Source organism: Musa acuminata, chromosome BXJ3-5, assembly GCF_036884655.1.
Source record: "Musa acuminata AAA Group cultivar baxijiao chromosome BXJ3-5, Cavendish_Baxijiao_AAA, whole genome shotgun sequence".
Classification (NCBI taxonomy): Eukaryota; Viridiplantae; Streptophyta; class Magnoliopsida; order Zingiberales; family Musaceae; genus Musa; species Musa acuminata.
This window is the reverse complement of record NC_088353.1, coordinates 3,341,810-3,365,614: the sequence shown is the minus strand read 5'-3', so window position 1 is coordinate 3,365,614 and position 23,805 is coordinate 3,341,810. Positions and strand designations below refer to the sequence as shown.

At 38.4% G+C, this 23,805-nt stretch overlaps 4 protein-coding genes across 8 annotated transcripts; 1 reads left to right on the top strand and 3 right to left on the bottom strand.

Moving 5' to 3' along the window:
- The first annotated feature begins 485 nt into the window (after positions 1-485).
- On the top strand, positions 486-11,764 carry LOC135638781 (uncharacterized). Of its 2 annotated transcripts, none has more exons than XM_065152168.1 (4): positions 486-1,139; positions 1,739-2,590; positions 7,262-7,297; positions 11,427-11,764. In XM_065152168.1, exons 1-3 carry the CDS (start codon positions 599-601, stop codon positions 7,294-7,296), a joined length of 1,428 nt encoding a protein of 475 aa, XP_065008240.1. In that variant the 5' UTR covers positions 486-598; the 3' UTR covers position 7,297; positions 11,427-11,764. The 2 variants fall into 2 exon arrangements, with proteins under 2 accessions (XP_065008240.1, XP_065008241.1); XM_065152169.1 differs by having other exon boundaries at positions 8,984-11,764.
- A 924-nt stretch (positions 11,765-12,688) lies between these two features.
- Positions 12,689-15,832, bottom strand: LOC103984642 (uncharacterized). Of its 4 annotated transcripts, none has more exons than XM_018825968.2 (5): positions 15,582-15,832; positions 14,865-15,112; positions 13,424-13,604; positions 13,115-13,261; positions 12,689-13,024 (listed from the first exon to the last, which is right to left on the bottom strand). In XM_018825968.2, exons 1-4 carry the CDS (start codon positions 15,726-15,728, stop codon positions 13,139-13,141), a joined length of 699 nt encoding a protein of 232 aa, XP_018681513.2. In that variant the 5' UTR covers positions 15,729-15,832; the 3' UTR covers positions 12,689-13,024; positions 13,115-13,138. The 4 variants fall into 4 exon arrangements, with proteins under 4 accessions (XP_018681513.2, XP_009400463.2, XP_009400462.2 ...); XM_009402188.3 differs by having other exon boundaries at positions 12,689-13,021; XM_009402187.3 differs by having other exon boundaries at positions 12,689-12,996.
- Positions 15,833-16,500: 668 nt separating this feature from the next.
- LOC135638780 (cytochrome P450 704C1-like) lies at positions 16,501-19,007 on the bottom strand. Its single transcript, XM_065152167.1, has 6 exons — positions 18,671-19,007; positions 18,163-18,378; positions 17,809-18,096; positions 17,395-17,721; positions 17,100-17,303; positions 16,501-16,841 (listed from the first exon to the last, which is right to left on the bottom strand). Exons 1-6 carry the CDS (start codon positions 18,965-18,967, stop codon positions 16,662-16,664), a joined length of 1,512 nt encoding a protein of 503 aa, XP_065008239.1. The 5' UTR covers positions 18,968-19,007; the 3' UTR covers positions 16,501-16,661.
- A 916-nt stretch (positions 19,008-19,923) lies between these two features.
- Positions 19,924-22,467, bottom strand: LOC103984644 (cytochrome P450 704C1). Its single transcript, XM_009402190.3, has 6 exons — positions 22,137-22,467; positions 21,466-21,681; positions 21,076-21,363; positions 20,659-20,994; positions 20,394-20,597; positions 19,924-20,299 (listed from the first exon to the last, which is right to left on the bottom strand). The coding sequence occupies exons 1-6, from the start codon at positions 22,425-22,427 to the stop codon at positions 20,120-20,122; spliced, it is 1,515 nt and encodes a 504-aa protein (XP_009400465.2). The 5' UTR covers positions 22,428-22,467; the 3' UTR covers positions 19,924-20,119.
- Between the last annotated feature and the right edge of the window lie 1,338 nt (positions 22,468-23,805).

The window sequence follows — 23,805 nt, the reverse complement described above, 5'->3', positions numbered from 1 at the left end:
TGATAATGTTTGAGAAAATACATGAGAGTCAGGGGATATTTGATAATGTTTAAATATCATAGTCATATCACTCAGTATTTAAACGTGGTATCAAGATATCAATCATCTATATTGACACTACTAATGTATCGATTATTTGATATCAAAGTGTCAGTCACTTGGAAATATTAATCATGAGATTTTTAATGAGGTACTGATAACATTATTATTTTCATATCATTGATCATCCATGCTATTAATGTAACCATAAACCTACCCATTATAAGCACCAAATGAACTATATGCATTTTGATAAGGCGCAGACTCAAGAGACTAACGCGTGCAAATGTAAAATAAATTAAAGCGGCATATTCAAATAATAAATTCTTTAGGTATTAGAGACGGAAACGAAGTCTCAATTCCGTTTCCCACGGTGCGTTTCCGACCATTTTATTTTATTTTATTGTATGAGCATTTTTTTATTCTCTTCTGAAGAAATTGCCGTTTTTCGGATTCGAACTCGGGCTAGGGATTCCGAGACAACCAAGCAAAAGCGCGCGACGAGAAGGGCTTCACGGCAGCACGGCACGGAGCCCAGGGGTCAGGGGATACCCTCGCCATGGAGCACCCGGCTGACGACTACGATCGTGTGGAATTCGTGGAATCACTGGTGAATTTATCAAGGACCGCGGCTGGCCGCGCTCGGCTCAACGCCGACGGAGCCCTCGCGGCTGTCCTCTGCCGCCTCTCCTCCTCCACCGCGCCCGTCCTCATCTCCCGCCTCCGCCTCGTCCGAAACCTCTGCGCCGACGAGACAGTTAACCAGGACGCCTTCGTCGAGTCGGGCGGCGTCGATAGGTTGGCCTCCGTCTTTCTCACCGGCCTCCCCGTGTCGACTGAGGTAGTGCGAACGGTGTTTCAGGTGCTGGGCAATGTCGCCTCGGCCGGCGAGGCGCACCGCGCCGCCGTCTGGGCCCGGTTCTTTCCCGTCTGGTTCCGCAAAATTGCTGCGATGTCCGACCCTGCGGTGTGCAATAGCCTCTGCATGGTCTTGGATACGTGCTGTTCTGCCACGGGAGGGCGCCGGAGATTGGGAGAGCTTTGTGATGCCGGGCGAGGCTTGCCGATCGTCTTGAACATCGTCTACACCATGTCCCGAGGTCAGTTTCTGCCTTTTCTTTCTCACAAATTTAAAATCTTTCTAAACCATATTATCTTTCTTAAAGATGTTAAAATCTTGCTGGCATTAAGCGCTGAACCCTAGATATGTCTTATTCTTATCTTCTTTAAACTTGTTTCTAGGTTGTTGTCTGAAACAAACAAGGTATTACCTTTTCTGTTTTTTTTTTTTCTTTGGTCCGTTTCATTTGTTTTGCATAATTTCAAGTCTATTATTCAAGAATCGAAACTTAACTTCTAAATCTTACTGATCTTGGGCAAAGAATTTGCATGAGGAGGAGTTCAATACAGTGCAGTGGCTTTCTGAGTACGAGTTAAAATCATCTCTGTGCTTGATTTTTGTTCTAATGCTGTTAGGTCCAGAATGTATGAAGCTTCAAATTGCTTAGAAGTAGATGCTGCCAGACCCAATTATTTTTTCGTTGTTGCCTATATTCCTCAAATCATTGACTTTTTGACACATCTCAAATTATGTTTTCTGGCATCTCTCTTTCCAGCATCGTGAAAGATACCTACAAGGTTGGTGAAGTGGTAGTTGTTTATTTAAAATATTGGCTCCATGATTTGTTCTGGTTTGCAGGTTGTCATAAAGAGGAGTACTTCTATTGGCTCTTAGGTAAAGCATGTATGGAGGGAACATATTTCACCAGAGTGTTTCAGGGATTAAGTTCAACAATTATATTGGATGGTTCCGGTGGTGTTGACTGCACATATAAGAAATTTTCTAATGCGCAAGTGTTCCTACTTGAAACACTATCAGACTACTTGACTGGCTGGCCTGGATATCTTGACAGCATTTCCAAACATTTTGCTCTAAGTGTTCTGCAAGTTTTGGAAGAAGCTTCTTCAGTTGTTGATGCTAGGTCCCAAAGCCATTCTGTTTCTCCCACTTGTTGGCTTGTAACTGATATTCTAAAGTACTCATTTGTAATTCTGAGGAATATATGTTGCTGGAAGGTTCATTCCTTGCCAGCTGCAGAGGACCCTGCTAACTCACTGCTATCTGCAGGCCTCCTACAACTTCTTTTAAGATTTCTTCGAGAACTGGATCCCACATATATTACTAAGAACTGGGCAATACAGACATCCACATATTTGAAAGTTTGTCCTTACGTAGGGTTTCAGACAGATGTAGTTTCTGTCATTTGCAATTTCCTACATGGAAGGAAGCAGGTTCAAGATGATATCAGAAAGCAAGATGGAATCTCTTTGCTCTTGCGACGGTGTGTTATTGATGGATGTTGGCCTTTATTGAGAGAATGGGCAACATTGTCAGTGCGATACTTGCTGGATGGAAATCTAGAAAACCAGTACAAAGTAGCTGAACTTGAGCAGAAGGAACCAGTTATTACACCTGAAATTTCTCGAATGGGACTAAGAGTGGAAGTTGACCAGGAAAGTAAACGTCAAAAGATTGTAAATGCTTCATCAGGTAATTCTTCTACAAATTGAATTCATGATGCTAATCGGCTGGATAAACCGAGGAGAAATCAATGAATCAATTTCATCAAGTGATTTTCTTTCTTCTTATTTGGTGTGTTGCAGCCTGTCAATTCTGAAATTTTATATGTATGATATATAATCTTAAGTCATTGTAATTATTTTGTTTTCATTTGCAACTCCATCATACAATACATGTATAAATATTAGTATAACCAGTATTATCAGTGTGAAGATTCACCAATCAAAAGGAAGCTTAACATTTTCATACTTCTTATCTTTCGTTGCCATGATATGTTGATATACTTTTTTCTCTATAAATTGATATGATTTTGCTATATATATAGTTATTTGTATAGCATGATAATTTTATATTTTTATCTAACATATGTTGTGCTCTTTCATACAATGGTTATAGTATACATTTGTATATAGCATGCAGCATCATGGAAAAGAAGATAAATAATATGACTTGACGTCAATTTTTCATCAGCCTGATAAATATCAATCAATACATATTGCTGTGTGATCTAGAGCAATACTTCCTATTTGTCTTTTTGATGTATATTTTAGTGATGATAGAATTAGCAAAAGAAGAGCCTTCAAAGTGGATCTTGTTGAAATATAGGTCTTGGGAAGGGAAAATTTCCATCTTTTGTTTTACTTGGCTTTCTTAGTTACTAATGGCAAATTAGGAATTCCTTAAAACTGTAGCTTTGACAAAGCTTATGAGCTTGGTCAACATGTTTTCCCTCTTGCAATGATTAAGACATTTGGGTTTCTTTGTAGGTAAAAGTAAATTTAGTTATGTAACGAGTTTAAGTACATACGATGTGGATGGCAAGCATGAAGTTTGCTCTATAAAGCTGAGAAATGGAGAGAGAACAAAAACACAAATACTGATTACCAGATTGTAAAGTTATAAGCATAATGCTAAGTAACAATTGTTAGATTTTGTGGTCATTTATAATTGGATAAGATATATATAATATAACTAATTGAATTCTGATGGAATATATTGGTCAATAGAAAAGAAGTCAACTTAAAGTAGGATTCCTTAGGAGATAACCTTGATGGGAGAAACTCTTTTAATGACTTATCCTAGACCCTCTGCTCTCGCCTATAAATAGATAGAACCTCTAGGGACTGAACAATAAGACAATAAAGAAACGAGAGGAATAGAAAGGTTATTTCAGTTGAGGGATTACAGCCTTTCCCTCAACTCTTCTCCCTAACCATCAATCTAGGTAGTCCTGTGACAAGATAGGAAGAGAGGAGAAGGATCTAGTTCCTTTTACAGATTCATAACGATCTTAGATTAAAGACGGTGCTTTGCAGATCAAACAGAGATATCTTTTCAGATAACATCAAAAGGTATGCATCGTTAAACCAAATCTAATTATTTGATTTCAATCCTAGCATAAAAGATTATTTCCGTATTTAATATAGCATATTACAGATTTTATGCTTACAACAATAGTATCACACAAACAAGCTTAGAGGATATGTACAGAACATATATAATACAACCGAGTAATGGATTCAGCTTGTTTCCAATTGTTCTTTCAATCTTACTGACAATTAGATTCAGGCATTTGGATTTTGTGGCTTTTGGATTATGTTTTAGGCTGATTTATAGGACTTCTATTGTTAGAAAATTTAGGACAATGTGTTGTTGAAATGGTTTTGGGAAGCAGTGGCATTGTGGGATAGGGAGAGTTGTGGGAGTAATGGGATGTATTTGGTGCTGTCTAGCAGCAGTTGGGGTATAAATTGACAGGATCTAACCCTTTTATTATCAAGTATTTCTTTAGTTTGAGGTGGAGAAACGGCTTCCCATGATAAAACACGAGAATAGAATTAACCACTCTAAACTAATTTACTATTTGTGTAAAGAAAATAAATAAATTCTAAACCATATCTCAAGGGCCTACAACCACATATATAGCTAGCTTATAATATGAGGTCTTATGTGAGAAATGATGTTCTTTTGATAATCCTGTCTCTTGATGCTGTCTCTTCCAATATCCTATCAAAAAGAGACAACTAGAACTCTCCAAATATTAATATTAGGAGTTAAACAACATGGCTACCCTATGTTATAATCATATTAAGAATCTTAGATGCTAGATAGGCTCATAATCGGACTCTAGGGATTCCTGGAAACACAAGCTAAAATATAACGATGAAAATGTATATTCAACTAAAGATGAAAAGTAGAATATCATTTAGTGAGGAGGCCAGACTAACCCTCACCTGTTTGCTCAACAATTCTCTGTTCCTTGCATCCATCCTAACTCTGAGGTGAAGGGTGGGGATCTTATTGTTCATATATGTCTTTGAATTTGCTGTCCATTATTTTAACATGTTCTGGAAAGATGTTACGTCATAAAAAATAAGTTTAGTCACCGTTATGATTTGTACATTCAACAATTAGGAATTGATTGAATTTATATGTTGCCCTTGTTTATCACCACTTACTGAAGCCAAATTTTATATGGTGGGCAAAATTGACTTCCGTTGCTTTAGAACTTGAGGAGATATTAGATGCTTGAGCAACCTACCCCTAGCATGCTTTCTAATAGCTGAATAGCTCCCGGCAAATTATGTGTAGGGTTAACCACGTACTGGTTAAAATATTTCAACCTATTGTGAGTTTTCCAAGATGATTAGAGGGCTTATTTGGGCTTCTAAAAAATCCTTCATGCAAGGTTTGCAATTTCGTGTACCGATAGTGTATAGGTCAGGATTCACAGCGGTACCATACCGATCCGTGTGTATTCAGTGTCGACACACCAGGACATATCGAGCCTCAAGAAAATCCTGAAAAAATGGCTGAAAAAACAAATAAACTGTCCAATATAGGTCCTGTATTGAGTGTAGCGGGTAGTATAGGCTTTGAACCAGGCATACCATCCAGTTTACCCTGGTTTGTAATATCAGTAAGTCATCGGACCAGTAAATACCATCCTTACCAAACTGTATTGTACCGGACAAAATTGCAAACCTTGCCTTCAGGTTATAAATAAGGTAAAGGCACCAAGGCTTAACTGATGATATAAAATGGATAGCACTTTTTCCAACAGCTGAACAGCTCCTAACAGATTATGTACGAGTTTGATAGTTGCTAGGCTGGTGCTCCATTGTTAATCTCAGCAGGCCTGTGAATTTTCCAGGATGATTTAAGGACTTATTTGAACCTCCAGAAAATTCTTCAGGTTATGAAGTAGGTAGAGGCATCAAGGCTTCTTTGATGATATAAAATGGTAGCACTCTTGTTAGTTGGATCTGATGAAGATTGTGCTATGGTGACATTGGTTCGTTGATGTCTTTCTGCCACATGCTTGTGCATGTCCACAATCATGTTTTCAAAAGGTGTGCACGAAATTGGTTTGTGGTCTATTAGTGCAACAGAGGATTCTATCATCATGGATTGTTTATGAACATCATCATGATCAGATTAGATTTATGAAACAGAGGATTCTGTCATCGTGGATTGTTTATGAACATCATAATGATCAGATTAATGTGAATAAGAGAGAAGTGCATACTGGACAATAGGAGATGTTGTCATACTATTAAAGACACCCGTGAAAATACTAGATTGCTCGAAGGTATTGTTGTGTGGCTGTACTTGAGAAATTTTACAAAATGGTCAGCTCCCCTTGGAAAGCTAATAAACATCCTTTCTATGAGGATAATGTTGTCATTGGCAATATCAGAAAATCATAAAAGTTGCTGGAGTCAACAAGTGATGCATGAGCATATAGGAAAATATACAAGAAAAATGAAAATTTTAAATATATTATTGATAAGATTTAGAGAGGATGTTTGATTAGCCCTCTGCGTTCTAACTTGACTAGAAATGGGCTTAGAAGGCCTTCGTCATTCTGTAACAGAATCACTTGCTATTTTGGAGATCAAAAGGAGCTGACTAGCAGAGGATAAACTAGCCTGCATGTTGTAGCTAGCACTAGCTTGAACTCATAATTTAGGACTGGTAGGGCTTGGTAGTGGCTTTATAGGTTGTTGAAAGGTGGAATATTTTTATTCCAACACCAATGTGAAACATCATAAAGAAACCTAGATGTTTTTGTTTTTATCTTTTGGTGGTGAGGGAAGAAAATTTGTAATTATAATTTAATATCAAAATTATTATGGAAATTATGGGGAAGCACATAGTTCGGTTTTCATTTTATGATCGTTTGGCTTACAATTTTTTTATGATAAAAAATTCTCTCAGTAAATTATCTAATGTATTAGGTTGTCTAAGACTCCTTAAACACAATAAAAAGGGAACTTACATCAAAGTAATCAATTTTAAGAACTCATCTTAGATCTGTAAGTGTAGTATTTCAAAGATCCGTAGTCATTACTACACGTCCAATTTTTGTTGATTCATAGGTTGTTTAAAAAATTTATCTGGTTTCCTAAATGACATTTGTGAGCACATAACACAAGGTACATGACTCCATGTTGACCAACTACTTTCATCCTATGTGCACTGTCTTTTTTAATCTCCCTTGTTGAAGATTCAGTTACAGATATGAAACTTTTTACTTTTTTGGTATTTATGAATTTATCTCAAATTGTCTTAGTTCATGGCATATAAATCGAATTGTGTTCCATACTTTTCATCTTATTCTAACTTATTCTGCTGCAGATTACATAGAGCTTCTTACTCTAATGCTGATTTAAGGTAATATCTGGTTCTTCTTATTAATTAAGACAATAGTATCACTAAATATGTACATTACAGAAACTTATTGTTAGCATATGCTGAGTGTTTTCTATTGCAAGTCTCTCTTCTATCTTTCTAGCTTTTAATATCTACTTCATTGTTGTGTAAATAACCAAATCTTTTAATATCTTCTTCATTCTTGTGTAAATAACCAAAATGTTTTTCACCATTTATCAAACTTTTGTTTTGTAAAGTTTGCTGAATGAGCTAGTTTGACATATTTAATTTTGTTTCCAAATTTTTTCCAAATCTTAGTAGGATCTCTTAACCGTCCCATCAAATAAGTATAAAATTCATTAAATTGTGAAACGTGACCCTGTGATAATATGATTTCTCGAATGCTAATAAAAGTAACAAAATCATGAGTTCCTATTACTTGCTTTTGTTTTTCAAGTAACTTCTCTCTATCCTCACTCCTGTATTAAACATACCTATAACTTGCCATCCTAGATTTTTTTTCTCTATTATTGATTATCTAGTATGACTTTTATCAATTTATAGAAGTAGTTTCTTTACTTTGCCTGCATCCTTTTGGACTCAAATTGGGATATTGTTTGTTGTGTGCTTATCTCTAATATCGAATGTTGCCTTGTTTTTATTTAGTCTCACAAAGTTCTTTTTGTGTTTCTTTTCTTTTCCTCTGTATCTCTCAGTGTCACCATTGTCACAGTTGATTACCTTGGTGTTTAGGTAGTAAATAAGTCTCACAATACTAGCTATTCTTGCCTCAACCATCATATGTGCATTGAGCATATTCTTGATTGTGACTCGTGTTTACTTTTATATATACATAGTATTGATCAAGGTTCACAATTTCGGTTCGTACCAACGTATTGAGCCTTACTTGGTACAGTACGTGTCGAGGTGTACCGATGGTACGCCTAAAATAACTAAAAACCCTCGCTCGCATATCTTCCTAGTCCCTGGAAAAGAAAAACATTAAGATCCAGCTTCTACACAAGTAGCATTCACTACAAGCAAGATCAAATAGATATCCCAACTCACAGATTTCGTAGTATTTGTGCGGGGGTGCGGGGAGAGCAGAGAGGTCTGCAACTCCGATAGCATCTGCATCAAGTACCTGAGCGCATCCTTCAAGTCATTGGAATCCTAACAAAGGATAGGAGATTAGGGTCAAACGAGAAGCAGAACAACATTGGGCGACTGGTGAAGGTTAGGTTTAGCAATTAGTGCATCATAATGGGATTGGGTTCCAAGGAAGGCACAGTGCATGTAAAAGGCGTTGTGTTGGATGCTGATGATGCCCTCCACCAGCCACTTCACCTCGTCGTTGTCGTGCTGTCACGAACAAAATTGTAAATGGTTCGATGTAATGTTTATGTATGTCCATGTCTTTCGGTTTTGTTTATGCTTTGCACAACATATAAAGAGCTTGTAGTAGGATTAACAGTCCCATTTTCTTTAGTTTTGGTGGTTGTCCTAGGCTTGCAAATAAAGGTTGTGTCATGTGGGCACTTGTGGGGATTTCGGTCTGTAGTGGACCATTTTGGACCCTTTGTTGTGCGACCGTTCAGAGCTTGTAAAGTCTGTTTGTAATTTGCATTGGCTATGAAGTGTTTAATGAAATGATTGCTTGTGGATCCCGAGTGAGACGCTTTCTCTAACTCGCTTTCTATTTTGTAGGTCCTAAGGGACCATAGGAGGTTTCAGAGAGGCTGACCTTTGCGGATGGACACGCAAGGGTGCCACACGACTTAGGCAAAACTAGCTAAGTGCGTGACAGTGCGGCAACATCTCCTCACCCTACAGTCGATTGATGGGACTCCTTTCGGCGTCGCCACGACGATCTCTCCTCGATCTCGGTCTTCTTTCTTTACCTTGGATTTAATCCCCTTCTTCTTCTTGCAACTAATATTCTCCGTCGCTGTGATTTGGGTTGGGAATTTGACGATGGGACTCTGCTTGCACCAATGTTCCCTGTGTCTGTGTCTGTAGGTTGGAAGACTGATCTTTTCGCTTTCACCCGATACAGCCTTGTATCGAGTTCAAAACTTTGGTACCGCCTAGTAACGGGCAATTTGCATGTCGAGAAGCTCTTAGACCGGTATGTACCACCCTTATTGAGCGGTACACATTGAAATTAAAAACCTACGTGTTGACAAAATAATAACATGAGTAATACTTTTATCTTTTTAATATGTTTTCGAAGTACTTTTGAATATTAATATGCCTCTGGCCTAGAAAGTCAAGGAAATTGAATGCTTAGTTCTGAGAATTATATGAAACATTCAATATGCTAACTAAAAAATGACAAAGTGAACTTTCTTGAATTTGTTATGTTGGTTTTTACCTACACTATTCTTTTAGTTTCTATGAGAAATCCAGCACTTTGATTTAATCCTACATCAGAAATGGACAAAGATTTAGATTGACTTTAAAAGTCTAATACATATACTAGTATTAACTTGTGTTTAACATCTTGGACCAATATATTAGGTTTAATCAAATTATGAATTAGTTATCCTATTGGGTCGGGTCATGGATCAATTTGCCCATTGGTTGGGTCATGACAAGAAGTCATCTAGCTTAGCTATTTGACAATTATGACTTGTAATTTCAAAAATTGTAATTTCTTTGTATGTGCTATGCTTGTACTCTCAGCATTATTTGACCTCCTAGCTGCATGAACTTTGCAACTGCTTTTAGACCTTTTTTATTTGATGTGTTCAGTGACATGAGAAGGTAGAAACTCAAGTTGTGGTTGTAACTTGGGAAAGGAAATGTTGATAAAAGAATATTTTAAAGCTACTGTTCAAATTTTCTTTTTTTGAAGGATGGGATAATTACCCTATCAATTTTTTTAAAAAAGAATGAGATGGAGGTAGAAACAAGAAAGAAAGTGAAAATAAGGGAACTAAAAGAGAGAGAGAGAAAGAAAAAAGAGATGAAACAACAAAACTCCAACAAAATAGAGAACCCTACAACAGCAGGCAACCATCTCTGGAACCCAAAGCCAAGCATCTTTACCAGTAGCTTAAACCCATGTCTTTCAGCTTGGCTGGCCTTGAACATTTCCTCAGAAGCACCTGTTGACTTTCATGGGTAACACCCACGTTATGTCAAAGATAAAGAATCCCAGCCAACAAGAGAACACATTAAATAGAAGCTTTTCTCTAGGTTGTCTGTTGTTCAACCAGTGAGAACATAGGAGGTGCACTGGTACAGATTTTAAAGAAACTCCAAACCCTCATCTGCCACTTCACCCCTTATTAACAGATGGTCACATGATTTCATTTCACTATTGCACATGATACATCTATCATCAGTAATCCAAACTTTTCTTTTGAGAAATTGTCTTGTAATTCACTAAGACCAACTGGAGACAGATCTGTACTTTATTTGCTGCAAGACCTTCCAAATAATTTTTCCAGTAACCATTTCTTATTTACTGTGGATGAACATCCTATAGAACAATGGTACATTAAAACACCTACTTCCAGCATTCTCCTATTTTAGCAATCAACATGCTTTTTGATGTCACATGAATCTAACGTGCCTGCCAGGTTCTGATACTGCAATAAACAAAGTACTGACATACCCATTCAACATACAGAAGAAACAAATTCCTCCTTTGTGCCACATAAAAAAAAGTCTCAGTCTAAGGTTCTATTTAGAGTCCAACAGGTGATCCCAAGTTTGAAACCATGGAAACAGCCTAAAACCTTCCAAACTGTGGAGAAATCTTGCAAATTCTTGTAGAGTAGTAATGTCACTCTCCACCACTAAACAGATGACAGCATCAGGTAGTCGTGCAAGATAAACAATTCTGGTAAGTAGAAGACGATGACCTTCCTGCTTTCAGTTTAGGCATGATACACTAATCGGACTTGGGACCCTCCAGAATAGGTTCTATTTTCTGTCCAAAAAAATATTTTCTACATTTTTTCCAGCTTTTTAAGTAACAAGGAGCTTCGAAAATCTTGAAATAATGGTCAGGCAAATGGCTTTTCTAAATGACGAGATGGCTTTTCTGAGTCTGCAGACAAACTAGTGTTGATGTTTAGAAGCATCTAACTAGCTTTTTGACCATTGAAGAGTTTGCTCGGGATGTCCTTGCCTTTTGCAGGTGGATGTCATGTGGATATTGGGCACTTTGATGATTGTGCCAGTGGATAAATGTCTTGTTTAAATGGATGTCCTACTTGTTTGCCTCAGTACATGTACGGTATGTGCAGCAGACCATATCAATCCTTGAACGTCTAATATGTTCGGTGTTTTTCATAGAAACCGCTTTGTAGCTCACAAATCTTTGCACTTAAATTATTATTTTTACCCTCCCTCTGCACATCGTATGTTTTTTTTTTCTTCATTTATCCTGGAAGGGAGGACGGATGCTGGTTTTCTACTCTTTGTATTTCCGGAACATGTATTTGATTCTCGTTAAGTAATACTTGTTCGGTGTTATTATTGTTCTGTCATCAATGTTTGACCTGTGACATCATAGGTATGAGTTATATCTGGAAATTGGATGTACAAAAATTATCTACATAGCAGGCACAAGAAGGTGATCCTTGTTGATATGCTAATGTGCTGATTAGGTATCCTTAATTCTACAGGAGAAGCTACATGTCACCAATTTGGATTGATGGATGATTCCCTTCATGTTTTCAGTGAAGAGACATTGCAAATTCTTGTACTTCTCTTTTCTATGGGTTATTAGTCATTCACATCTTCTCAAAAAAAAAAAGAAGGCATGCATAAAATTGTAATATCCGACTGCAGCCCTGTCGATAGGAGTTTCATTCTTTTACCAAGCTTCTGCTGCTTTGAACTATGAGACATGACTCGAAAGAACAGTTGAGCTTGTTTTAGATAACATACGCTGGCAGGGCTGTCAATTTCGCTCTAGTAGCAATTTAATTTTGTTTCACAACCTCGGTATTCTTTTTGGAGCCCATTCTTTTCTCCCAAACTTCTTGACAATTTTCTAGTATTTTTTTTTTTTCGTTTTAACTCTTCATATTATCCCACATTTCCCTATATCAGAAGTTTCTCCTACCACAAATTGCAGTTATATTATTTTCGTGTCGGAACAGCAGTTTCAAGAACAAAAAGAGGGAAAAGCCTTATCAAATAGCTTATGAGCAGGAACTAGATCTTGACCATGTTCTTCTTAGCATGAGCTGTACCCCCATTTCAGCTTGCATGTGGAATATCAGAGATGCGAGACATTTGCACATCAAATAGATGTGAAATCCTGTAGTACTGGGAGTAAGCTTTGGATCTGGAATCTGGAGAGGGATAAGTGTGACATAAGATGACCTGCAACCAAGCAGGTGGGTGGGATATGCCTTCGATTAAGAGGACACGAGACAGCAGAGGCAGAGATTGGGATAAAAAAAAATCCTTATCCATGCAAGGTTACACAGTGTAAAACTCAAGTTGTGCAAGAGAAACATCAATCGTAATGCCAAGGGCATAAGTCTCGTTGGGTACAATCGCATGATGGCAGCTTAGATTTCATTTCTCTAAATCTGCATTCCACATCACCACTCTTAAAAGGATCCCCTGGCCGCAGGTCTCAATGCCTGATAGACAGTAGGTAGGTTATGATCCTCTCGCTTGCAGTAGGCAATATAAGCATGATCAATAAATATAACAGCAACTTGAGTTTGTTCCTGCAAACCATGCCGAAGCTTCAAAAGACTCAGTTTCACCACTCTTCTATGAAGTAAATAGAAAGGAGAAGGTCAACAAATTAACTCTCGAGCCAATAGAAAAGAGAAAGATCAGCTTTGTAAGCCTGTGCCTTACCCAAAGGGACTAGTTTTGGATGCATCAGGCAAAAACCACATCGGAACGCAACACATATTTGACGTTTTTTGTAACAACACGGGCTTCATGTAGCATGCATTTGCTTCCATGAATGTGGAGCAGAGCCATTCCCTCTTCTGGAGCAACCTGCAATGAAGAACAATCAGCATGGAACACAATAAAGAACATCACTCTTAAATTTCTGGACATTTATGACACTAAGAACAAGAAATCGCAAAGGAAATGTAAATGCCATTGTGGTAAGGAAATAGGAAAGGTTACTGTCTCCAGTCCATGGTTGATATATACCTCCTCTACGATTCCTCGATCATAAAAGACGGTCTCCCCTCCGACTAGAGATTGCATGGACGTGTCGTGGTTGCTGCCCTTGCCAGTGAGATATACTAATAAGGTGTACTGTGTTACGTGTCCTCCTCCAAGGTCAACACTCTCATCAATATGTCGACCAAACCGCTGGCCCACCTTATATCTGAAGAATGTAAAACAAGTTACACATTTTGCATAATAACTAATAGTTCTGCCATGATAAATGCATTATGTACATCCAGTAAAGAACCTTAACCATATCCTAATGCTCGTGGTTTCATATGTAAATTCTCCAATACGTCTACATTCATTGTATTTCACTATTAATTTGTTTTATCAACAATTTTCCTTCAAACAAAGACCCCCAAAGAGGCAAATCCTGGACCATCCAACTGAACGGCAATAGCAAACACTACAAATCACTCTCTATCCTGTGGAATAATTATGTTTGCAAGTCTAGTTGGAACAAAATGTGGGATTCCAGTCTACTTTCTCCAAACCTAATCCCATGCTTATCCTTCATCAAAAGCTTAACACCATCAATCACATTCTCATGAAGTGGATTCCGTTAAAAAGGGGAACTGACAGAACAACCTCCAGACGGACTCTTTCACTTATTTCGTACTCCTTTGGTGTCTATGGCTTAATACAAAAAGTCATATCTCACAACTGCCAGTCCAAACCTCTACTTTTAGTACACAAAGCACTGGCTCTTATGAATGACTTCATGACAGTCATTTTTCTGAGGGGTTTAGGGATACTAATCCTAACATTTATGACCCAAACTACGCTTACTATGACTGCGTTCTGGAATCTGATGGTTTCGCCTGGCTTCCATACAGCTATTGGAACTCATCTTCACGACAACCGGCAACACAGTCCTGTTGGTTGTGTCCACTGTAGTGCTTGCACTCCCATAATTGTGGAAGCACTCTCTCTTTTAGCAGCCCTCAAACATGCAGAGAGGGTAAGCTGGAGTAATTTATGGATCCGACTTGATGCACTGAACATTATCAATTTTGTAAACGGTACTGCTGAAATCACTTGGCATCTTTTAGCTATTTACCTGATGCTAGAGTTCTATTAGCCAAATTATCTGTTGTTCAAATTGACCACCTGCCTAGGAACGCTAATTCTGAAGCTTGTGACTTGGTAAATTTTGGTAGAAGTAATGGATTCTCCTTTTTTTTTGTTAAGCTGCAACAGTAAGCTTTTTGCCTAATCCCTCTTGCGACTTTTTTTTTTTTTTGACATGAATGACATTTTTTCTTTCAAACAAAATGTGGCAGTCCAGACATCAAGGAACCCTTTACTAAGGTTACGGAAAGATCATTTTATTTCTTTTAATGTTGAATGAATGTAGAATCAAGAGCACAGAATAATGTAAAGATAGAAGAAACATAAAAAAAGATTCGGTCATAACCTGTAGAAACGAATGTTTGGATTCAAACCAATAGCAACTTTTCCCTGAAGTTTAATATCATCAAATATTCTTTTAAGGCCTGACTGCCATATGCTTTCAGCAAGTCCTTGATCAGTGACTGATATCCGATCATTATCCCTATAGGCTTCACCTTTGGCTGGACCCAGGCTTCCTTGGTGGATAAAGCCAATAGACTCCGCAGCTCGAACGAAGGCCTTTGATTCAGAAGTAGTGAAGAAGTTTGGTATCTGAAAAGTATTTGCAAAAGGAGATTCAATTGATGATAGTGCTTTAAAGAACATCTCTTCATGTTACCAAAAACTTCTTAAGACAAACAACAAATGCCCACTCGAATGTAATTCAATAGTTAAATGGTTCAGTTCGGTGCATGATTAACCAATATGTATTAGATTGGCAATGTCCCATGTAATCAAAGTAGGTGAAGTGCTCCAAGTACACCTAGACAACATGATATTCTTCATGTAGAATACACTGGGTAAAGGATTCACAACAATCACTACACATATATGGCTTCTTTTGATATTCATTATTTCTCAAGACAATTAATAATACCCTCCACAATCCAAGAAACATGGCAAATAAATAAAAAAGAGTATCAAAACACAAATCAAGACAGCACAAAGGGGAAAAAAAAAGCAATTAAGAGCATGAGAAGATAAAGGAAGATTCATCGTGGGTGGTGAAGGGAAATCAAACCGTGAATAGGTTGGTGCCCTTAAGGCGGTTGATCTGGAGATCCCTCTTGGGCTTGACGGGCGGCCACCTCCCGCCGATCTCCTTGCCGACCGCCGTCTTCTTCTTCCTCTTCCTCGACTGTTGATCGTTCTCGCCGGGAGTCGCCATTTCCTTGCGTCCTCCCACCTCTCCAAATTGGAGGATCTAAATCCAATAAGGATCTAATTACAGATTACGCCCAATTCCACTTTCGGATGCTGCGCTTAATGTCTGCGGTTGCAACTATTTTTAGCCGATGTTCCCAGTATTATGCGTTATTACCTTTTTGGCCCCAAATCGAACGGCAGATGCAATCAGAGACTTTAGTCTCCGTGCACGGCACGAATCTTATAAACTTGCCTTTCTTTTTTCTCCGCAAGGATTTCTTCGATCACAATAAATAGAGGGGTGAAAGCGAAATTTGATCCTAATATCCTATTATTAATTATTATTTTTTTAACCACCGGTAAAAAAATTATTGGATAATCTTTTATAGGTGATATTAATTATTAATATCACTGGTAAAATTTTATCGGTGATATTGATTATTGGATAATCTTTTGATACATCAATCAATGTTTTGGATGTATAAATTCTTCGATCAATCATAAGAAGAATAATTATAATATCAAAAATATAGACATAAAATATAAATGGAAGTCCACATATAAAAAAAAACTTTAGCAGTACTAATTAGCATAGGATAAACTCTATAATAAAGGTAAGATAAAGCCATTACTCTATTTATAATAGTAATTCTGAAATCATAAGCAAATGGTAAGCAAAAACTGCTTTGACGCCAAAGATGTATGACGTTTCCCCTAAGAACTACAATGTATGCTTGCTGATTAAACTTTTATATGTGGACCTAATCTTGCAACAAAGTATTGCACAAATGATATACCAAATGTATCGATGCAGAGATAATATATTTATCCAATACAAAGTCATTGTAAAACATTGTTATAGGCAAGAGAAGAGTGAAACTCTATGCGTATTCTCACATACAACAAGTTCAATGTGAGCCATATGACATTGCCCAAATTGGTAGCTATATAAGTTTTATCTATGGAGTGCTTCAAGGTTGAGACCTTCATCTACGAGAAGGGTTGTGGAAGTTTTGTAATGGACGACCTTCTTCTTGTCACTGAGCTTGAACTCGAAGAAGCGCAGAAGCACCGCTGCAAATGTTTTCATTTGTCTATAGGCCACCTCCTTCCCCACGCAGATTCTCGGACCAGCCTTGAATGAAACAACACAAAGAGAACTCATGAACCAGCTCGATCACCAGAGAAAATTATCTGTCATTCTAACTGTTATGGCATATAAGGGCTTAAACACCGTGTAGAACATGCAGTATTGAGCTTTGAGTCTACTAAAATTTTCCTTCCTTCTCCTGAAGAAGTTAATGATCGATACACCAGCATATATGCTACTCTTGTCTTTTGAGAAGAATGGAAATTAAGCATAAGGTCCTGTAGTACTCATCTGTTTCCTCACCTGAAAGGCTGAGAACTTGTAGGGGCTTTGAGGCTGGAAGATGCCATCATCATCCAGCCACCTCTCTGGGCGAAAGATTTCTGCATCTTCACCCCACAGGAATTCCATTCTACCCATCGCATAAGGTTGATAGAACACAATGTCACCTTTTCTGACATTATAGCCACCAGGTAGAATGTCATCGGAAAAGCAAACCTTATTGTCCTGCATTGTGTATGATTCAGCAATCACCATTCATGCACGCTTAATTTGGAACAATACCATTTAGATATCAACATTATTTCGATCGACTTACTATTGGAGCTACAGGATACAATCTTAGTGTCTCTGAAAGGGCGGCATGAAGGTAGTGCATGTTGTTGAGGGACTCATCGTTTATATTTCTCGAAAATGCATCAACTTCGCTAGATTCAATCACTTCCATGACTTCCCGGTAAATCTTTTCTTGCACCGAGGGGTTCTTGCAGATCAAGTAGAAGAACCATGAAAGCGTACTTGCGGTGCTATCTTTTCCGGCAAGCACAAGGTTAAGCATTATGTCCCTCAAATACTTGAGGCTCATATTTTGTGGATCCATTTTGCTCTCCTCCAAAAATCTTGACAAAATGTCTTCATTCTTTGCCTGTTGTCATAACAGAGATTAACAAGGTGGATTCGTCCAAACGAAACAGAGAGATCGGAGTGTGCATAGAAGTATGTATTCACGTACTGAATCATTTGCTGTGCTTGAAATTTGCTGAATCCTGAGATGTATCAGTTTGTACACGAAGTCGTCCACCACTTTGATCTTTTTCTTGAGAGTTTCCTCAGAGCCAATGTTCAGAAATCTCATGATCTTCCAAAAGACATTGATGTACCGCAGCGTGATGATCTCACCTGAAGCATCAAATGCCTTGGCGAACTCGCTGCCGGCATGATCGGAACCACCCAAGCAATTCAACTCCACCCCAAACGCAGTCCTGAATATGGAGTCCATTGTGGATTTCATGAACAAGCCCTGTAGACGTTTACGGATCACAAGCAGTTCACTGCGGAGACGAACACAATTGACTTGGGTACTTACTTGAATCTCAAACTTCTCGTTGGAGTTGGCATAGGAAGCAATAATATGAGCAAGCTTGGCTGCGTTACTTCTGAAAACAGCACCACTGAAATCTTTGATGGCTTTGGTGGAGAACCCAAAGCTAGCAAGCTTGCGTTGGTGACGCCACTTATCACCATCCACTACAAAGATACCATCTCCAAACAAATCCTTCAAATTTGTGTAGTTATACCATCCCTGAACCAGAATTAGTAGATATTTACTAATACAGAGTTCTTATATCATGTTGCTATCTTCGTAAACGAGAAGGAAAAAGGTCTCGATGATTTGATTTCTGTGTTAAATTAGACACTAAGGATGGGAAAAAGGGTTCACGGAGGATGAAAGATACAAAGATCTTTGAAGAACTAAATTTTAATGAATTGATTTATGATTAAACACAGAAAAGAAGAACAGTTTCTTCAAAACATTGATTTGCGATTTACGATCGAAGCACCGCTAATTGTTTGTTGTCGACCGAGCTGCGTACCTTGCCGTAGTTCTCGAAGTTGCCCTTGAGGATGTGCTCGACGACAGTCGGATCAACGGTGAAGATGTGGTGGCAGAGGGGAGAGAGCAACCGGAAGGTCTTGTGCTTGCGAGAAAGCTGCGTGTGGTAGTCATGGAGCCTCCTAAAGTATAGAGCTTGATGGAAGACGGTGCCGGCCACCGGAGGGTATCTGCTGCTGCTGATTCGGAAGAGGACTGCGCAGGTGCAGGCAGCCAGCAACAAAAGGCCGGCCAGTACTGCAGCAGCAAGAGAGATAAAACCAAGGCAGAAATCCATGGTGAAGAAGCCGGCTACTACTGTGTCGGTTGGGAATTTAGCCTGCATATGATATCCGAGTGTGATAAGCGGAGCCACCAATAAAAATTAAAAAAAAAATCACAAGTTTTTGTTTTTTCTCTTGCATAATATATATTTTTTATTGTCACATAATAATCTTTATTTTATAAAAAATAAATTAATCTCACCTTTATCTTACTATCCGATTGTGGCCACTTACGATTCGTCGCTCTTACCCTCGTCAAATAATAGACGAGAAAGAAATTACAATTGCTAATAATAGACGAGGGCACAATCGATAAATGTGGGTATGACAATAGTGGTCAATGAGGTGGAGTTGAAGGTCGAAACTTAGGAATAATTTTATTTTATTTAAAATTAAAAAAAAAAAAAAAGGTACGATGAGAATAAACTGAAAGGAGGATTCTCTACGAAAAACCAAATAAATATTTAAGATTTTTTTTTTAGACATTTGCCCAACATTTGCCCAAAAGTCATTGGTAAAGTCATTGGTCGAGATGTTACAGAAAGATTTAATGTGGGTGAATTGTGTAATAATGGTGTTAAAACCCATCATGTGACGGCTTAGTCACGCAGGAAGAAGAAAACTTTATGATTACTCGACGTGAGTTGGTTTATATGGATTCGTTGATCAGAAACTTTTTTATCACTGTTTAAGATGATCAAAACTCTAAACACTTATTTGATGCCCGAATCCCCCAAATAAAACAAAAGATATCAATGACTGGCTGAGAAAAAGTAGGGTCAGCTTTCATAATGTTTGCTTTAGTCCTCCAGCTTTTGTGATGCCATCACCTTCGTAAACGACCAGTAGACTCGGAGTCAAAGTCAGCTGCTTATAATTGTGCTTTAGGATCCACAAATTGGCCTTCTTGAAATATAAATGTTGGGGAAAGACCTTTCAACTTTAAAAAATAGTAAGATCAGAATGAATATATCAAAAAATCAGCACAAATTAAAGTGATTTAATGGAAGATCAAAATCTTTATCACAAATCACAAAATCCATGTCAACCCAAGAAAAATTAAGGGAAACCTTAGATACTGCTCGTCGATGTTAGATTTCCAAATACATCCCTACAGCAGATACATGGCTTAAATATACTTCTGGAGAAAGTATGCTACACGTATTCTATCTGTGGAGTACTTGGAGGTATAGGCCTTGATCGATGTGGAGAGTCGTCATGGTTCTGTATTCAACATCCTTCTTCTCGTCACCAAGCTTGAACTTGAAGAAGCGTAGGAGCACCGCTGCAAATATTTTCATCTGTCTATAGGCAAACTCTTTCCCCAAGCAAATTCTTGGACCAGCCTGCGATGAAACATAGCCATTTAGATTTGGATCAGCACGCATGCAAGCTGCTTTCTCGAGAAGGCCCAACCCTAATATCCTGATGTTTCCTCACCTGAAAGGCTGAGAACTTGTAGGGGCTCTCGGGCTGGAATACACCACCATCATCCAGCCACCTCTCCGGGCGAAATATCTCGGCATCCTTTCCCCACAGGTATTCCATTCTTCCCATCGCGTAAGGTTGGTAGAACACAATATCACCTTTCCTCACATTGTAGCCTCCAGGTAGAATGTCATCAGCAAAGCACACCTTGTTTTCCTGCATTTCATACATACTTAGTGTGCTTCAACAGTCAACGTTCTCTATCATTTTGACTTACCAGGGGAACTGCAGGATATAGTCTTAGTGTCTCAGAGAGGGCGGCATGAAGATAGTGCAAGTTGTTGAGTGACTCGTCATCTATGCTCTCCGCGAATGCATCAAAACCTGCATCTTCACTGGCTTCGATCACTTCCTTGATTTCCTGATAGATCTTCTCTTGCACCGGTGGGTTCTTGCAGATCGAGTAGAAGAACCACGACAGTGTGCCTGCCGTGGTGTCTTTTCCAGCAATCACGAAGTTAAGAATTATGTCCCTCAGATATTTTAAATCTATATTTTGTGGATCCTTTCTGCTCTCCTCCAAAAATCTCGACAAGATATCATCTTTCCCTTCCTGTAATTATGACAAAAAGAGTGATTAATCATCTCTCAGATCATCCACAAAAGGAAGGGTGTACTTGAAGGATTCACTCACTGAATCACTTCCTTCGTTTGACATTTCTTCCACCCTGATGCGTAGCAGTTTGTATATAAAATCGTCGACCAATTTGACTTTTGACTTGAGAGTCTTCTCACTGCCGATGTTGAGAAATCTCATGACCTTCCAAAAGGCGTTTACGTATCGCATCATGATGAACTCGTTCGAAACATCAAATGCCTTGGCAAATTCACTTCCGCGGTTATCAGAATCATCCAAGCAGTTCAACTCCATTCCGAATCCGATTTTGAATATGGAATCCATGGTGGATTTCATCAACAGGTCCTGTTGACGTTTGCAGATCACAAGCACTTACGTTGACTTGTTGATTAACGGGAGAAGCATACATGTGGATCCTCTGAGAACAAGAAGGGATCTGATACTTACTTGCATGTCAAACTTCTCATCGGAAGTGGCATAGGAAGAAAGGGCGTGAGCAAGCTTGACTGCGTTACGCTTAAAAATAGCACCACTAAATTCTCGCAAGACTTTTGTAGAGAAGCCAAAGCTGGCAAGTTTTCGTTGGTGGCGCCACTTGTCACCGTCTACTGCAAATATACCATCTCCGAACAAATCCTTCATGTTTCCGTAGTTATACCATCCCTGAATCGAATTAGGATAAACATGATTATTAATCTACCAAGTCTTATGCTGTCATTATCTTAATTAATAGAACTTATGAGATTGCCCTTTGGTAACCCCTTACTTCGTATAACCATTAAAAAACTAATAAAACAAATATCATCTTTTGGGTATATAACTTAATATCTTAAATCCTAAAAATATAAAAAACTGTTTTTCACTTCCTCCTATTCGATCTTCATATCATTGAATTTGATTATTCATGTTTTTCATGCACAGGATATCTTAGAAATATGAAAAGTTATTAAGATGAGATTGTAAATAATAAAACAGTTGCCAATAGAGATATCCTAAAATTTATAATAAAAATCTCAATAAGAAATTAAATTTTTATTAATTATTGAACTAAAATGGAATATAATTGCTTAAGTTTCCGATGAGAACTAGTCATTGAAGTCGGGAGATTACAATAATACCTTGCCGTAGTTATCAAAGTTGGTCTTGAGGATGTACTCGACGACGGCGGGATCGGTGGTGTAGATCTGGTGGCAGAGGGGTGAGAACAACCTGAAGATCTTGTGCTTGACAGAAAGCTGCGTGTGGTAGTCATGAAGCCTTCGGAAATTGAGGAATTGATGGAAGATGGTGCCGACCACCGGAGGGTATCTCTTCCTGTTGCTGTTGAGGGCTCTCCAGGTGCGGGTCGCCAGCAACAAAAGGCCTACTACTGCAGCAGCGAGAGAGACGAAACTAGAGAAGAAATCCATGGGGGCTTCAAGTGAAGATGTTGCTTGTAGAGAATGCAACGATAAATAAGGATTGAAGTGTCTTGTGCGGGACAGGTGTTTGACGGACAGTCGGACACAACAAAGCAATAGGTGTACAAGAAAAAGGAGGATTCGTGTGGCTCTTTCCTGTTGCTTTGGAAATCCCCCCGCCGCACTGTCGTTTTCTTAGTCCACTATATTGTTCTTTTGCGGTGTGTTTCACGGAGGGGGAATCAGTCAACCGAGTCGAGCTAATTTTGTCATTGCAAACTTCATGAGAAACATGTGAGCTTCAATGTTTCAGCTAAAAATTCCGACGAACGAACCAATGTCGTCCATAAGAAGACAAACATAGAAACTGCCGTGTTGTCTTTTCTTTTACTGTATGCCCATAGATATTCTGATGCTGTAGTGTTTGTCGTAGTGCTTACACGATCCTAAGCCATGAGATTTGGATATTCGAATTAGGGAAGCATATAGAAGAGCCTCAACGAGCAGAATATTTATGGGCATACAGAAGTCCTTCCCTCGGCTTTACTTGGCGAAAGGTTGTTCCAGCAGCTGATGTTGCTGCCTTGAGCGTCCCTTCCGAGATTCCTTTCAAGATCCTTGTACCAGATGAGGAAACTGTAGAAAGAAGACAAGAGGCAGTTCTACGTCACGTACAAATTCGTGCATCCATCGAGTAGGCTTAAATATACCTTGTCGCTGATGTAGGTTCCCCCGAAGCGAGCCACGACGCGGTTGAAGGGGTGGGAGGGGAGGATGGGGGGCTCGCACGTCCTGTCCTCGTCGACGTACTCGACGATGACCATGGACTCGGAGATGGGCTTGCCCGGGTGGATGAGGCCTGTGATCTTATGCGCAGAAATTTATTATAAAAATAATTTATTTTATTTATTGAAATAATATGTATTTATATAAATTTTAAAATAATATAATTAATTTTATTCATTAGAGTAATATGTTTAATCCTTAAATCATAGATTAATTAATGATTATATCATATAAAGAATATAAAGTTATCATTTCATATTTGTCTTTGTTATTATCTTCTATCATGTTCTTGTAAGATTGAGCTCCCGTAATGGATGTCAATCTTGGACTGATGTAATTGAAATATCCTACGAGCAAAAAGCTTTGTAAGGGAATCTACTAGTTGGTCAAAAGTGTCAACGTAAGAAATACGTAGTTGATGTCTGATAACTTGATTTTTGACAAAGTAAAAATTGATAGCAATGCATTTCATGCGTGAATCGAATATCAGGTTAGCGCTTAAGTAAGTGGCACTAATATTATCATAGTATATTATAGGAATGGATTTAGAGGTGATACCGAGTTCATGTAGCTCATTGGTGACTCGCGAAGATGATGATGG

Bases quoted from the DNA above. Each gene is read 5' to 3' on its own strand.
- LOC103984642 (XM_018825968.2), bottom strand. From the start codon at position 15,728: ATGGCGACTCCCGGCGAGAACGATCAACAGTCGAGGAAGAGGAAGAAG. The intron at 15,113-15,581 runs GTTTGATTTCCC...AATACTTTTCAG, and splicing joins AGGGCACCAACCTATTCACG to ATACCAAACTTCTTCACTAC. The intron at 13,262-13,423 runs GTATATATCAAC...TCTTCATTGCAG, and splicing joins ATCGAGGAATCGTAGAGGAG to GTTGCTCCAGAAGAGGGAAT.
- LOC103984644 (XM_009402190.3), bottom strand. From the start codon at position 22,427: ATGGATTTCTTCTCTAGTTTCGTCTCTCTCGCTGCTGCAGTAGTAGGC. The intron at 21,364-21,465 runs GTAAGTATCAGA...AAACGTCAACAG, and splicing joins ATGAGAAGTTTGACATGCAA to GACCTGTTGATGAAATCCAC. The intron at 20,300-20,393 runs GTGAGGAAACAT...GTTTCATCGCAG, and splicing joins ACAAGTTCTCAGCCTTTCAG to GCTGGTCCAAGAATTTGCTT.
- LOC135638780 (XM_065152167.1), bottom strand. From the start codon at position 18,967: ATGGATTTCTGCCTTGGTTTTATCTCTCTTGCTGCTGCAGTACTGGCC. The intron at 18,379-18,670 runs GTACGCAGCTCG...ATTCTGGTTCAG, and splicing joins ACTTCGAGAACTACGGCAAG to GGATGGTATAACTACACAAA. The intron at 16,842-17,099 runs GTGAGGAAACAG...GTTTCATTCAAG, and splicing joins ACAAGTTCTCAGCCTTTCAG to GCTGGTCCGAGAATCTGCGT.
- LOC135638781 (XM_065152168.1), top strand. From the start codon at position 599: ATGGAGCACCCGGCTGACGACTACGATCGTGTGGAATTCGTGGAATCA. The intron at 1,140-1,738 runs GTCAGTTTCTGC...TCTGGTTTGCAG, and splicing joins CGTCTACACCATGTCCCGAG to GTTGTCATAAAGAGGAGTAC. The intron at 2,591-7,261 runs GTAATTCTTCTA...ATTCTGCTGCAG, and splicing joins GATTGTAAATGCTTCATCAG to ATTACATAGAGCTTCTTACT.